This window comes from Morus notabilis, unplaced genomic scaffold (assembly GCF_000414095.1).
Source record: "Morus notabilis unplaced genomic scaffold, ASM41409v2 Scaffold574, whole genome shotgun sequence".
NCBI classification, from domain to species: Eukaryota; Viridiplantae; Streptophyta; class Magnoliopsida; order Rosales; family Moraceae; genus Morus; species Morus notabilis.
This window is the reverse complement of record NW_010365017.1, coordinates 285,548-300,590: the sequence shown is the minus strand read 5'-3', so window position 1 is coordinate 300,590 and position 15,043 is coordinate 285,548. Positions and strand designations below refer to the sequence as shown.

Sequence of the window (15,043 nt, the reverse complement as noted above, 5' to 3'; positions counted from 1 at the left end):
GATTATTCTCCTCTGGGAGTTTTTTTATTTTGGTCCCCCTAACCCACAGACTTGAGCATCCGCATTCTCGTCGCCGTTCGTCTTGCTCGAGATGGTGGGATCTCGTCGGGAATGTCTGCGGATTAGTCTTGGGTGAGATTTGAACCGAAAACCAGGTCAGCAATGGGCGAAAGGCGACGGAGGAGACGAGGGTTACAGCAGAGGCCACGAATGAGAGATCGCCATTGTCGTTGTTTGGTTGAGGAGTTTGGGCGGAGAAGCCCACTTGTACGTCGTTGATTTGGTCGGATCGAGAGGTTTTGGGTTCGCCGCTCCAAAAAGGTCTTTTTCGATATATATATATATATATATATATATTTTTTTTTTTGAGGGCTTATTATCAGCAAATAGTATATTATGATATCGACGATGCTTTCATAAATGCGTTACGATTATCAACGGAGGAATCGGGATTATCTTTCTCTTTCTTGTTGACTACCAAAGAATTATAGTCCACGGGCCTCTTGTTGGTCACTTTCTCTCTCCACAACACAGTTTTTAGTGTCTCTCTCAGCTTCCTCTGTTTCCAGGAAAATCGCCATCAAAACTTCTTGCGCACCACGTTATCTTTCGCCCAAGAAATCCCACCTTTTGACTCTCTCGTGTTGACTAAAACTCTCTCCACAACACAGTTTTTAGTGTCTCTCTCAGCTTCCTCTGTTTCCAGGAAAATCGCCATCAAAACTTCTTGCGCACCACGTTATCTTTCGCCCAAGAAATCCCACCTTTTGACTCTCTCGGGTTGACTAAATTTAGGGCCGTACATAGATTGAATTCGTGCGGGTTATAATTATTTTTATTTCGGTGTGGATTGTCCATATTTAATCTTACCGATATTAAAAAAATTTCACAACTTAATAATGTTTAGATTAGGTTGAGATGGGACAGGTGGGTTGGGTGGTTAGGTTCATCATTAAAGAATTAAAGTTCAATCTAACATTTAAAATTCATCATCAAATAAAAATAATAATTCTAACATTTAAAGTTTATTATCAAATAATATTAATCATCAAATAAAAATAATACTAATAATTAAACATAATTCTAACATTCAAAGTTTATTATCAAATAAAAATAATACTGATTAAATTCATCATCAAATAGATAATAATTTAAAGTTCAATCCAACATTAAATATGAAGCAAAGTAGTCTATTCAACATCAAATATAAAACAAATATAAATTAGAGGCTTAATTTAAATTTATCTAAAGTAAGCACTGTAACAACAACTGTTCTTATCAGTTTACACTCATAGGCTCCTTATCAGGTATGTTTGTACAGATTAAATTGAGATGTGCGGGTTATTATAGGCCCAATTCACAAACTGTTTTAAACACCTCAGGCCAAACATTTAATGGGCCAAAAAATAAAAATAAAATTATAAATTACCTTTTTTGAATTGAATTAGGATGGAGTGAGTAGGGTGCCCTAACTAAAACTCTTCCAGCATTATTATACGACATAACTATATATATAGACACACGTATACACACTCGCACACACAAAATATTCATTCTTTCACTTGCATGTGGACAGAACAAAAAGCTCCACAAGCAATGGAATTCATAGCTTCACCGAAACAGGTTATGCCAAGCTTTTTCTCACACTCTTTCTCATACCCAAGTACTGATTTCCTCTTTAAACCAGTTTTCCTTCGTGGGGTTTCTGGTTCATTGCATTTAGTTTTGCTTTTTGTGTTGTTTTCTTCGTGGGCGTGTCATAAATTCAAGAGGGGTAATAGGGAGGCTCCAAAAGAGAGGTGCAAAAACACCACAAGTTTGTATTATAAACAGACTTTAATTTTTTGCCTTGGTCTTTTTGCGTTTAACTTAGTTTTGTGTTTATTTAGTAGCTTTTATTGGTATAGGAATGGTTGGTCTGAAGAAAGGCTAGTGACCCTTTTGGATTTAGCCATTAGAACAGTTTCTTGGGGTGTAATTTCTGTTTGTTTGCACACCCAATTTTCCAATTTTGGCAACTCAAAATACCCGTATTTTTTAAGAGTTTGGTGGGGTTTCTACTTCTTTCTTTCTTGTTATTGCCTTGTCATTGACATTGTTCTATACAAGAAACAAGTTTCCTTAGCTGTTCAGTCCTTAGTTTTAGATGTTGTTTCGGTTATTTCGGGTTTGTTTTTCGTATTCGTCGGGGTGTTCGGGAAGGATGAGGATGAAGATACCCTTCTTGGAGAACCCCTTTTGAATGGTAATAGTGGAGAAGATAGTGATTTAGTGTCAAATAAGTCCAAAGGGGAAGCAACTGTCACCCCCTATTCGAATGCCGGAATTTTCAGCATTCTTAGTTTCTCTTGGATTGGTCCTCTAATTGCCGTTGGCAATAAGAAGACTTTGGACCTTGAGGATGTTCCTCAACTGGATGTTGGAGATAGTGTGGTTGGAATTTTTCCGACTTTAAAGAGTAGGATCGAGTCAGATTGCGGAGGAGTTAACCGAGATACCACGCTTAAGCTGGTGAAAGCGGTTTTCTTGGCTGTTTGGAAAGACATTCTTTGGACAGTCTTGGTTGTGCTTTTGTACACACTGGCATCCTATGTCGGCCCTTATCTTATTGACACTTTTGTTCAATACCTTAACGGGCGACGGGAGTTCAAAAACGAGGGTTATATGTTGGTTTCTGCATTTTGCGTGGCAAAGATCGTGGAGTGCCTCACGCAGAGGCAATGGTTTTTCAAGACGCAACAGATTGGAGTTAGGGTCCGCGCAGCACTTGTGGTGATTATTTACAACAAGGGCTTGACCCTTTCATGCCAATCCAAGCAGGGGCATACCAGTGGGGAGATCATCAATTTCATGACCATTGATGCTGAGAGAATTGGCGACTTCGTTTGGTATATGCACGATCCTTGGATGGTCATTTTGCAAGTCGCTCTAGCTTTGCTGGTTCTGTATAAAAATCTTGGCTTTGCTGCAATTTCGACGCTTGTGGCGACTGTGTTAGTTATGTTGGCTAATCTCCCTCTGGGGAAGCTGCAAGAGAAGTTTCAAGACAAGTTGATGGCGTCGAAAGATGTTAGGATGAAGGCAACCTCGGAGATATTGAGGAACATGAGGATTCTCAAGTTACAAGGTTGGGAGATCAAGTTCCTGTCCAAGATTTTCGAGCTTAGGAAAACTGAGGCAGGGTGGTTGAGAAAATATCTTTACACTTGGGCTATGACCTCATTTGTCTTTTGGGGTGCCCCTACATTTGTGTCTGTCGTCACTTTTGGTACTTGTATGCTTCTTGGGATCCCACTTGACTCCGGGAAGATCTTATCTGCTCTTGCAACATTCAGAATTCTTCAAGAGCCCATCTACAATCTGCCGGACACGATTTCAATGATAGCACAGACAAAGGTTTCCTTTGACAGAATATCATCTTTCCTCCGTCTTGATGACTTGCAGCCCGATGTTATCGAAAAGCTTCCAAGAGGTAGTTCAGAGACAGCCATAGAGATAGCTGATGGTACTTTCTCCTGGGATGTATCTTCCCAAAATCCAACCTTGAAAGATATTAGTTTCAAAGTGTTCCGCGGTATGAAAGTTGCTGTTTGTGGTACCGTTGGCTCGGGCAAGTCAAGCCTGCTTTCTTGTATCCTAGGAGAGATTCCAAAGATTTCTGGGATCGTTAAGTTGTGTGGGACGAAGGCCTATGTTGCTCAGTCACCTTGGATTCAGAGTGGCAAGATAGAGGAGAACATATTGTTTGGTGAGGCGATGGACAGAGAAAGGTATGAGAGGGTTCTTGAAGCTTGTTCATTGAAGAAGGACCTGGAGGTCCTCTCATTTGGTGATCAAACAGTGATCGGGGAAAGAGGAATCAATTTGAGTGGTGGACAAAAGCAGAGAATACAAATTGCCCGAGCCTTGTACCAAGATGCCAACATATATCTTTTTGATGATCCTTTCAGTGCTGTGGATGCTCACACAGGATCCCATCTCTTCAAGGTAATCCTGAATTTCTAGTCTTTTAATATTCATGCATTTCTTAGTATGCAGGCATTATTTGAGATAACTAAATATACTTACCAATGTTATATTTGTTTGTTAACAGGAATGCTTGCTGGGCCTATTGAGTTCAAAAACTGTAATTTATGTTACTCATCAAGTTGAATTCTTACCCGCCGCTGATCTGATATTGGTAAGGAAGTAGTGTTTTCCTTTGTGATAACTGCATACAAACTTATTTTTTTAATTTTTTTAATTTTTTTAATTTTTTTAATTTTTTGTTTCTAAACATGATATTTTTATCAACTATTAGGTCATGAAAGATGGAAGGATTACGCAAGCCGGAAAGTACAATGAAATTCTGAATTCCGGAACTGATTTTATGGAACTTGTTGGCGCCCACAAGGAAGCATTGTCCACGCTTAATTCAGTTGATGCCGGCTCAATTGAAAAGAGATGCATTGATGAGAAAGATGAAAATTTAGTGACTACAAATGGGGTTATGAAGAAAGAAGAAGACGGAGTTGGTCAAGATAGTCAAACTGAGGATGCAGCTGAACCAAAAGGGCAGCTCGTTCAAGAAGAAGAAAGAGAGAAGGGTAGAGTCAGTTTTCAGGTCTATTGGAAATACATCACAACAGCATATGGAGGAGCTCTTGTGCCTCTTATACTGCTCGGGCAGATTTTGTTTCAGGTCCTCCAAATTGGCAGCAACTATTGGATGGCTTGGGCAAGTCCTGTTACGGAGGGTGCAGAGCCTGCAGTTGGAGGCGTTACACTGATACTTGTATATGTGGCATTGGCCATAGGGAGTTCACTTTGTGTCCTTGTGAGAGCTACGCTTCTAGTGAAGGCTGGGTATAAGACAGCTACTTTGCTGTTCAATAAAATGCATCAGTCCATTTTCCGTGCTCCCATGTCGTTCTTTGATGCCACCCCAAGTGGAAGAATCCTAAATAGGGTAAATGAAGAATATTTTTCTTAGCCATAGTTCTTGATTGGATAATGTAGGGCTTTGGTTATTTTAACAACTTTTCTTTCTTCATTTTCGTGCAGGCTTCTACTGACCAAAGTGCGGTGGACCTTACCTTTTTCACTCAAATTGCATCCTTTGCTTTCTCTATGATCCAGCTTGTTGGAATTATTGCAGTGATGTCCCAAGTTGCATGGCAAGTCTTTATTGTATTTATCCCTGTCATTGCAGCCTCTGTCTGGTATCAGGTATTCCTTTCGACATTGTCGGAATGCTATGTTAAAAATCTGTATTGATGGTTCCTTTGAACTTCCAAATCACAATGACGTTTAACATAATTTTATGACTTAACTTCTCAAAAGTTTTTGGATGAAAAGTGGGAAGGATGGTTTATTAATAATTGTAATGCATATATGCAGCAATACTACATGCCTGCTGCGCGAGAACTATCACGGTTAGTTGGCGTCTGCAAAGCTCCAGTTATACAACATTTTGCAGAAACAATTTCAGGGGCAACAACCATAAGGAGCTTTGATCAAGAATCGAGATTCCGGGACACAAACATGAAATTGGCAGATGGGTATTCACGGCCTAAGTTCCACATTGCTGGTGCAATGGAATGGCTATGCTTTCGGTTGGATATGTTTTCTGCCATTACATTTGTCTTTTCATTGGTTTTCTTGATTTCTGTTCCAGAGGGTGTGATTGATCCAGGCAAGTTATTCCCATTCAGAAACTTCAATTCTTTCTTGCAAAACAAAAGCGTAAGGAGACTGAATCATTTTTTTTTTCTATTTTCTGTTTTGATATAGGTATTGCGGGCTTAGCTGTTACATATGCACTTAATTTGCATACGTTACAAGCTTGGGTTATTTGGAATCTTTGCGAGATGGAGAACAAAATAATATCAGTGGAAAGAATACTTCAATACACTACTATCCCAAGTGAGCCTCCACTTGTGATAGAATCAAATCGGCCAGATCGTTCTTGGCCATCACGTGGAGAAATCGATGTTCGCGATCTTCAGGTACTTGCTGGTTTCTAGATGCTATTCCCTTCTACTTGCTTGACATCAAAAGATATTTTAAACTTTATGTATGGGTTATTCATGTATGTGATGGTAAATTTATAGGTTCAATATGCCCCGCACATGCCACTTGTGTTGCGAGGTCTCACATGCACTTTCCCCGGAGGAATGAAGACCGGCATTGTAGGGAGAACAGGCAGCGGCAAATCAACCCTCATACAAACACTTTTCCGGATTGTTGACCCTGCTGCTGGTCAGATTGTGATAGATGGCATCGACATATCTTTGATTGGCCTGCATGATTTGAGATCAAGGCTGAGCATTATCCCTCAGGAGCCAACCATGTTTGAAGGGACTGTAAGAAGCAACTTGGATCCACTTGAAGAATACACAGATGAACAAATATGGCAGGTGGGCTTTCTTTTCTTTTCTTTTTTCCTTTTTCCCCCTCTTTTTTGCATTCCATTTAGTCTTCTATTGTTGTATATTCTTAATATCTCGCTTGCATGGTTTTAGGCTTTGGATAAGTGCCAACTTGGAGATGAAGTTAGGAAGAAAGAAGGAAAGCTGGATTCTGCAGGTTTGTTTGGTGGCTATTCCATAAAATATACATATTTGAATTTCTGTTCAAATTTCATGTTCAAACTCATGAACCAAACGGCCCTTTCTATGTTGATGTGGATTATGCAGTGACTGAGAATGGAGAGAATTGGAGTATGGGCCAGAGGCAACTTGTCTGCCTTGGCAGAGTTCTACTCAAGAAAAGCAAGGTCCTGGTGCTTGATGAGGCCACCGCATCCGTCGACACAGCTACCGACAATCTAATTCAGCAAACCCTCCGAGAACACTTTTCCGATTGCACGGTTATCACCATTGCTCATCGCATAACTTCCGTACTCGACAGTGACATGGTTTTGCTTCTTAGTCATGGCAAGTATTTTATGATCATGTGATCCTAAGTTTACCTTTTTTGCGGTTTTTTGCAATGTCCTGATCATCTTCTCTTCATTTTCACGCAGGGCTTATTGAGGAATACGACTCTCCGGCAAGATTGCTAGAGAACAAATCGTCCTCTTTCTCGCAGCTCGTGGCGGAATACACCATGAGATCAAATACAAATTTTTGAAAAGCTTTCTAAAATAACAACTGTTTTGTTGAGATGAGTTTCTTGACGATGATGAAAATGTAGAAGTATTGTTGCTTTTTTTGGTGTTGGATAAACAAACTCTGTAGCATATTTAAGGCTTGTTTTTTTAGAGTGTAATTTGAGTGTAGTTTTTGAGTTGAATTTGAGTTATAACTTGAGTTGAAGTTGTAACTTGAATAAAGTTGAGTAAAGTTAAATAAAATTAAAACTTAAAAAACATGAACTTGAATAAAGTTGAAACTCGAGTTGTATTTCTTTGAATTTTTTAAATAAAAGAACAGACCCTTATTCAAGTAAAAAAAAAAAAGAAAGTATTTTTAATACAAAGCTATACACACTAGTGAGAAGTGAGAACATTTCCTCCTTTTATTATGTCTAACTTGTTTGGAGGAGTCGGGCTATATATCATCACATATTTTAATCAATCATAAATTCAAAGTCTCATGCTAATTATGATACATGTTTTACACAATCATACTAATTGGTTAAAAAAAAAAAAAAACAGAGAACTAGTATTTTCTTGATTGAGATCCGATTATCACACTAATTTTCATTGCCCAATCACAATTACCCTCTTCTTTGATAGAACGCATAGGCAAAACAAACAAGAATCCTATCCCTACAACTTATAAGTGGACCCCACTAAGTAATACTAACAAGGAACTTATACAATAAAGAACTTATACAATGACACTGGGGACTAATAAGTTAAAAAAATAATTATATCAAAATTAGAGGATTAAATTTATTAATATTTAATGGGAACTTTGTGTACATTAATATAATAAATTGCATATATACACACATATATTTTCAATAAAAAATTACTTGACCCCACTAAACTGCATTTAATTCCATCCGTGAACTTATAAACACTATATATATAATATTAAATCAAAGGATGAAAGGTAAAATGTGTCGTTACTACATTTTAATTAAATTTTAACTAAAATAATTAGAAACTTTTTTAGTGATTTACTCTTACCATACTCTCTATTTTAATTAAATATAGACTGTTTTAATATTTATTGAATTTAAAATATAAATAACTTTATTAAAATTTTTAAATTTTTTTTACACTTATTACGGTTAAAAGAATAAAATAATATAAAAAATTAAATTATTAACCTCTTCATATATATATATATATTTTAAAAAGCTAATCTTTTCATACTAACTATATTTAGTTAGTGCGAAAAATATTTTTTAAAATGACTAATTATTTAGTTAATAATCGAAGTGGATAAAAATAAAGTAAAAATAAAAAAAATTATCAATATTAATTGCAAATAATTTCCAAAAAAGAATATATGAAATTAAGCTCTTCTGATTGAATCATCCACCTTGGAAGAAGAAAAAGCAGTATGGGAGCTAGATGAGTATTAATTTTCGTACCAATCAGTTACAATTTTGTCAAGTTTCTTCAATATTGGGTTTCTACATAAATACGATTTTTTTTTTGAAACAAAAGTCTCAAATTTCAAGGCTATCTACAAAACTCACATCAATGTGTCCACCCGTCAAACATAGATATGAAATACATAATATTAAATAAGTGTTTGTCATACATCACTCATTTACACTAGGGATGAAAGAAATCACTCCGAACTCGACTATCCGATCCTATCCTACCCGAAAATATAGGGTTTTTTTCGGTTTAAAATTAGCCCAACTCGCAATGGGCGGGTAGGGTCGCGGGGCCAAGCCCATTACCCCGTTTAACCCTACCCGGCCCAAAATAACCATCTGCACTTTAAAAACCCTACATCACGCCATCACCTACCTCTCTCTCTCTCTCTCTCTACACGCTAAAGTGAACGAAAGCGTTCTTTTTCCACCGTAAAGAACTCTTCTTCCTTGGCCATCACTTCTCAAATGTGAATGCTTAATGGGTTTTCTTCACTTTCCATTCACAACTATGTTCACCGTTTAGAAAAGGATATATGGGGTTTTCTTTACTCTGGTTCATTAATTTTCTGAAATGGGTTTTTGAGGAGCTTTGCTCATAAGCAGATTTTTGACAGTTTCAGGAGTGTTTGTTTGTTTCCTGGGATTTTAGTGCAAATCTGTCTGAATATTTGTGAACCCTCATTGTGAAGAACGTCGCACTTAAAATTTGGAGTTGGTTTACCCGAAGTAATCCGGCCGACCCGAGGTAACCGAATGGTATACAGGTTCTAAAATTAATTAACTGTTGCGGCCCAACATTTTCTCAGGCCGATTATTACGGGCCGGCCCAAAACAAGCCCAAAAACTAACCCTACCCAGCCGACTTTCACCCCTAATTTACACAACACAAAATTTATCACACTTCAATACAAATTGGTCTCATTCATTTCACTAATTCGATTTTAAAATTCGAGTTTTATTACAGTAAAAAACTTTCAGACATAGTTATATCTAACTTTTTTTACTACAGTAAAAAGCTTTTAAATAAAGTCACATTTTAACTCGAATCAAGTCAAAAATCTAGTCTTAATACAAATTCATAAATCTAACGTGCATAACAGAAAATCCAGAGTCTCTCAGAAGTGCCATCAAAAAACAATTGTGAGACTTGTTGTATATCTAACTACTCTGACCATCGCTCGCAATAAGAATACCGACTATTTAATTTAAAAATCAACAAAATAGAAATAAATAGGGAAACATTATAAATAAATCAAATGTTCTAAGCGCTAATTTCGAAAGAATTCAATAACGATAATAACAATAGTAATAATAAAGATATATATATATATATATAATCCATAACAACTGATAGAAATCTAATTTTCAGAATAACATAATAACTCATCAATATTAAAATATCTGGATTAGTTAAATAATCAAACACCCGCATACCCGTTACTATAAAAGGTCAGTAATACTTCTATTTGGTAGTAAGACCATCTCTAATATAAATGTTAATGTCAATTATATATTTAACATTAAAAAGTATAATATAATATGTTAGAGTATCTCAAATGTAATGTTATAATTAATGTACTAATTGAAAATTTAGCATTTGAATGTAAAAAATAGTTTTCAATACAGTATTATTTATTGTGTCAAATTTCTAATGTGTTATATTTTGTGGTAAATTTCTCATCAAGTATAGCACATAGAAAATTTAGCATTTGATTACTATTAGTATAAATGTTTACTTTTTCATGTTATGACTTTTATATTTTTTAATTATTTAAAAATAAAAGTTTACTTTTACAATTTTTAAAACTTTATGATTATGGGGAAAAGTAGATTTAACATTTTAAATAACATTATGCATTAGAATAAAAATGAAAAATAACATATCATATCACATTTTTTGATCCTAAATATATAATGAGCATTAACATTTGTACTGAAGATAGTATTATTTTTATTTTTGCTCCATTACATAATGCTATTTGAAATGCTAAATTTATTTTTTCTCATAATCATTAATTTTTGAAAGATGTAAAAGTAAAATTTCATTTTTAAAATAATTAAAAAATACAAAAGTTACAATGATTACATGAAAAATAAACATTTCAGCTAATAATAATCAAATGTCAAATTTCTCATATGATATCTTAGTAGGAAATTTGTCACAAAATATAACATATGAGAAATTTGACACAACAAATAACATTGTATTAGAAAGTATTTATTGTACTAAAATACTAAATTTACAATTGGCATATCAGTAATAGTATTACATTAGGATACTCTAATGGAAGAGAAACGAAATGAGAAAAAAAAGTTTGTTCTGCCACAAACGAACACCCCGTTAAAGAGTTTGCGTATCAGTTAAAGATAAGACCAGCAATGAGACACCATTTTATATAGAAAATATTTGTAAATGACATAAATATAAATCTGAGAACTCAAAACTTTACAAATGGAATTACTAATGCGTATGCATCTTTGTGACTTAGTATAATCACGCAAAGCTTTGTTCTTTTCTTGGTGGTCACACAAGTTAGCTATACCCCGGAAATTCCTATCAAAAGTTAGGAGACGTTTGGTAAGGAGATTCATACTATGATTTGAATCATGGTTCATAGTTCGTTATAGTATTTTCTCTAAAAAAATACACGTAAATCAAAAATGATTCTAATTCATGAACCAAACGTCTCCTTAGTTTAATTAGTCAATTTTAAATTTCTATTAAAGTTCTTGTCCCATCTTGTACGTATTGGGTACATTTGATACAAGAAAAAGTTTCTAGATTCATAAAGATATTGAACAACGTATAAACACTTTAGATCATGTCCAATATAAACGCAATATCAATATCATATTTGACTAATAATATGAAAATGACTTATAAAGCTAGTAGTTATCAAATTTAACTACTAAATAATATTGTATTGGAGGGTTATTATTGTTCACTAGAGATGTTCACATTCGTCACTTATCTCTCAAAGATTCTCTTTTTGATATGTCTATTTTTTTCTTTTAATCTTTTACCTTAAAATTATATCTCCACTTGCGATCATTATTGAATTATGTGCGTGGAGTACTTTCCTAAAGCAACGTCAAAAATGACCAACTCATCAATCAATTTACTGGGTGGTCCAATTAGAAATAAAATAAAAACTACCTTATTTTCTCTTTCATTTTGTCTGCATTCTGCTCCGATTCCGTCCCATGAATACTTTATGATTCTGTTTATTTTACTGATTTGAGTTTAGAATTTAAATTTTATTACAATAAAGAGTTCTTATAAACAATCACATTTAATTTTTTTACTACAGTAAAAAACTCTCACATAAAGTCACATATCAACTCAAATTAAAAACTCGAATCAACGAACAAAACAAACCTTACTTTTTAACATTTTATCAAATGATTTTAAAAATGTAACATCTGTTTTTTTTAGAATTTTCATTAAAAAAACACATGTCATATAAATAATCGTTCTTGTTAAATAATTTGATGAAAAATTACTCCTTTACTCATTAAAAGAACACATGTCATACATTGTCTAATCTAGGTTTTAATTTTCTTCCCCCATATAAAATGAATAGCCAAGGCCATTGTAGGCTAAAAACAAAAAAAAAAAAAAAAAAAAAAAAAAAAAAAAAAAAAACACCAGACCTTGCGTTTTGATGAATTTTGAACTTCCTTCAGTGGTCAGTTCAGCCCCTGGCCTGCTCAAGATCCCTTGCAAGGCTATAGTTTATTATTATTATTATTATTATTATTATTATTATTATTATTATTATTATTATTATTATTATTATATTACATTATTATTATTCACATTATTATTATTATTATTTTCCTCTATTTCAAGACTTGTGCATGCAATAATAAAAAACATTTTAATGGATCATTAGTATTAAATGTATTCCAATAATAAGGTTTTTAGATTAAAATTAGATTTTAAATACAAATAACATTTTAAAGGCAAGATTACCAAAATACCTTCATTTTATACACCGGAAGTCAATTTTTTGTCGAAATTCTAAGAAAAATTTTCTTTTTTTGTTCATGTTTTGATTTTCATATGAAATAAATGTTACGTTTTGAAAATTGAAGAGTAAAGTATTATAAAGAATATTGTTCGAGAGGAATATTTGTAATTAATTTTTTTTAAGCGCCTTTGAACTCAATAAAGCTTTGCAATTTGTATGATGAAGAAAAGGAAGTTGATTTTCCGTGTTTGCTCCAATTGCGTTTCTTGCCTAAATCTTGATTATAGTTAGGACTGCTTTTCCAGTCCCTCCAGATCTCCCATATACCAGAGACCCAAAAAAAAAATAATAATAATGGGAATAGCTGGCCTTTCATGCATGTATGTTTTTTTTTTTTTTTAATCTTTTTCCTTTATTTTTCTTTTTTAAGCAACTTGGAAAGGGAGTTTGATAGCTAATTGAGTGGAAGATAATCATTGTAATTCAAATTAATATTTTAGTTGACTTTTTTTTTAAATAATATTTTAGTATGACGTGGTAAAAGTAAAAAGCTAAAACATGTAGGTCACATTAGGATTAAGACGTAGGCCCCATTTATTTCACCGATTTAAGTTCAGAATTTAAGTTTTATTATAGTAAAAAGTTCTCAGAAACAGTTACATTTAACTTTTTTACTACAATAAAAAGTTCTTACATAAAGTCACATCTAAACTCGAATTAAAAACTCGAATTAACGAACTAAATAGGCTCATATTATGTACAAATCCGGTCTAATATAAATCATTTAGGTGTGTCTAGTGGCAATAATGAAGGAAAACGTATATGCATGCTTTGTTTTTGAAAGTGTACATCATGTTTTACAAAAGGACAGTGAGATGGATAAATACCTCCAAAATAGAGACAAGGGATACACATGCTCCATGTGATAAACGTACGTCAAAAATCAAACGTTTGGTTTATGGATTCAGAATTATGATTCAGAATCATTTTTAGTTTACATGTATTTTTTGTGAGAGAAAACAATGTAACGAATCACGAATCATGATTTAAATCATGATACGAATCTACTAACCAAACGCATGTTCCTCAATTATTAGACAAGTTTGGTTCTTTAAATTTGCCATTAATATACCAATAAATAAGAGAGTTTCTTGGGTAGTACCAAAGAAAGTACATTACGAGTAGCTTTCTATTCTTCAGCCGTAAAATTTACACTAGAAATTGTCTTTTTTGTTTATTTTTTAATTTGTTATGATTTTAACCCGATCAAACAGACAAAAACTAGTACTACTAATAGAGAAGCCTACTAAAGAAAGTCCCTAATAATTAAAAAAAAAAAATTATCCACATGCAAGTTGCTAATCTTTCTAGCCCGTTTGGTAATTTGGTTCATGTATTTTGAACTAAAAAATTGACTTAAAATGATATTTGATAATGCTTTTTTAAATTTATTTTAAACCATTGATTTGAAAATAACCCTACAATTTACATTGATAGTCTATAGAATATGTTATTTTGTACTATCAGTACAGTAAGATTTTAGTCATTTAATTAAGATTTGATGGTCTCATTAATAAATGTCTATGTTGAAAATAGTGACCTAATTGTAAAAATACTCACTAATAATGTGCCTAATCGTAGAATAATATTATTATATACTTTTCAAAAAAGAATAATACCTGACTACCATAGTAAAATTTTTCTTTATTTTATCAAAAAAATTTAAAAAAGAGAATGAGAATTTTGTCAAATATTATAACTATTTTAAACTGATTATGTTGCTTTTGCATACTTTTCTCACAAAATTTTAACATATATCTAAACTAATGAATGAAACATGCATTAAGGAACGGAAATTTCTACGCTCTGAGCCATCATTTTAACTATCAGTAAGAGTTACTGTTTTAGTTATTAATTAATCTTTTAACAATATGATGTAACATAATATTATAGATTATACCTGTTAGAAAATTAATTCACCGGTTAAAATAACAATATCTAAAAATCTGTAATTAGAAAAAAAAACTAGTTCCCACTGCATAAGTTATCCCACATGAAAAATATAAAAATATTAGGGCCTTGTTCACTTTGCGGATTCGAGTTTTCAATTCGAGCTGAGATGCGACATTTTATGAGAGCTTTTTACTGTAGCAGAAAAAGTTAAATGTGACATTTTCTGAGAGTTTTCTACTGTAAAAACCTAAAACTGAAAACTCGAATTGGTGAAATGAACGAGGCCTTAGAGACAAAGGCTAAATAATTATTTTTTTAACTTCTTTTTTATTATTATTTAACATTTAATCTTTTTTATAAATTTAATTATAATATAATATTCATAATTAGTGGACATTTTTTCAATTTACGTGTATTTTTTATGAAAAAAATACTGTATCGAGTCATGAATCATGATCAAAACTAAACGCACACTTATAGTGCGTTTGGTTCAAGGATTCGTGTCATGGTTCAAATCATGGTTCGTGACTCGCTATGGTATTTTCTCTCGTAAAAAACACACGTAAATCGAG

The 15,043-nt window shown here is 33.3% G+C and overlaps 1 protein-coding gene across 1 annotated transcript; it reads left to right on the top strand.

Annotated features, from left to right (window-relative positions):
• The first annotated feature begins 1,557 nt into the window (after window positions 1–1,557).
• Window positions 1,558–7,226, top strand: LOC21395143 (ABC transporter C family member 3). The gene is made up of 10 exons (XM_024171667.1): window positions 1,558–3,987; window positions 4,094–4,180; window positions 4,301–4,948; window positions 5,044–5,208; window positions 5,380–5,674; window positions 5,773–5,987; window positions 6,093–6,398; window positions 6,504–6,567; window positions 6,678–6,917; window positions 7,007–7,226. The coding sequence occupies exons 1-10, from the start codon at window positions 1,567–1,569 to the stop codon at window positions 7,111–7,113; spliced, it is 4,548 nt and encodes a 1,515-aa protein (XP_024027435.1). The 5' UTR covers window positions 1,558–1,566; the 3' UTR covers window positions 7,114–7,226.
• The last annotated feature ends 7,817 nt before the right edge of the window (window positions 7,227–15,043 follow it).

Coding starts and splice junctions, on each gene's coding strand:
- LOC21395143 (XM_024171667.1), top strand. CDS start 1,567: ATGTGGACAGAACAAAAAGCTCCACAAGCAATGGAATTCATAGCTTCA. Junction 4,181..4,300: donor CCGCCGCTGATCTGATATTG/GTAAGGAAGTAG, acceptor ATCAACTATTAG/GTCATGAAAGATGGAAGGAT. Junction 5,988..6,092: donor TCGATGTTCGCGATCTTCAG/GTACTTGCTGGT, acceptor GTAAATTTATAG/GTTCAATATGCCCCGCACAT.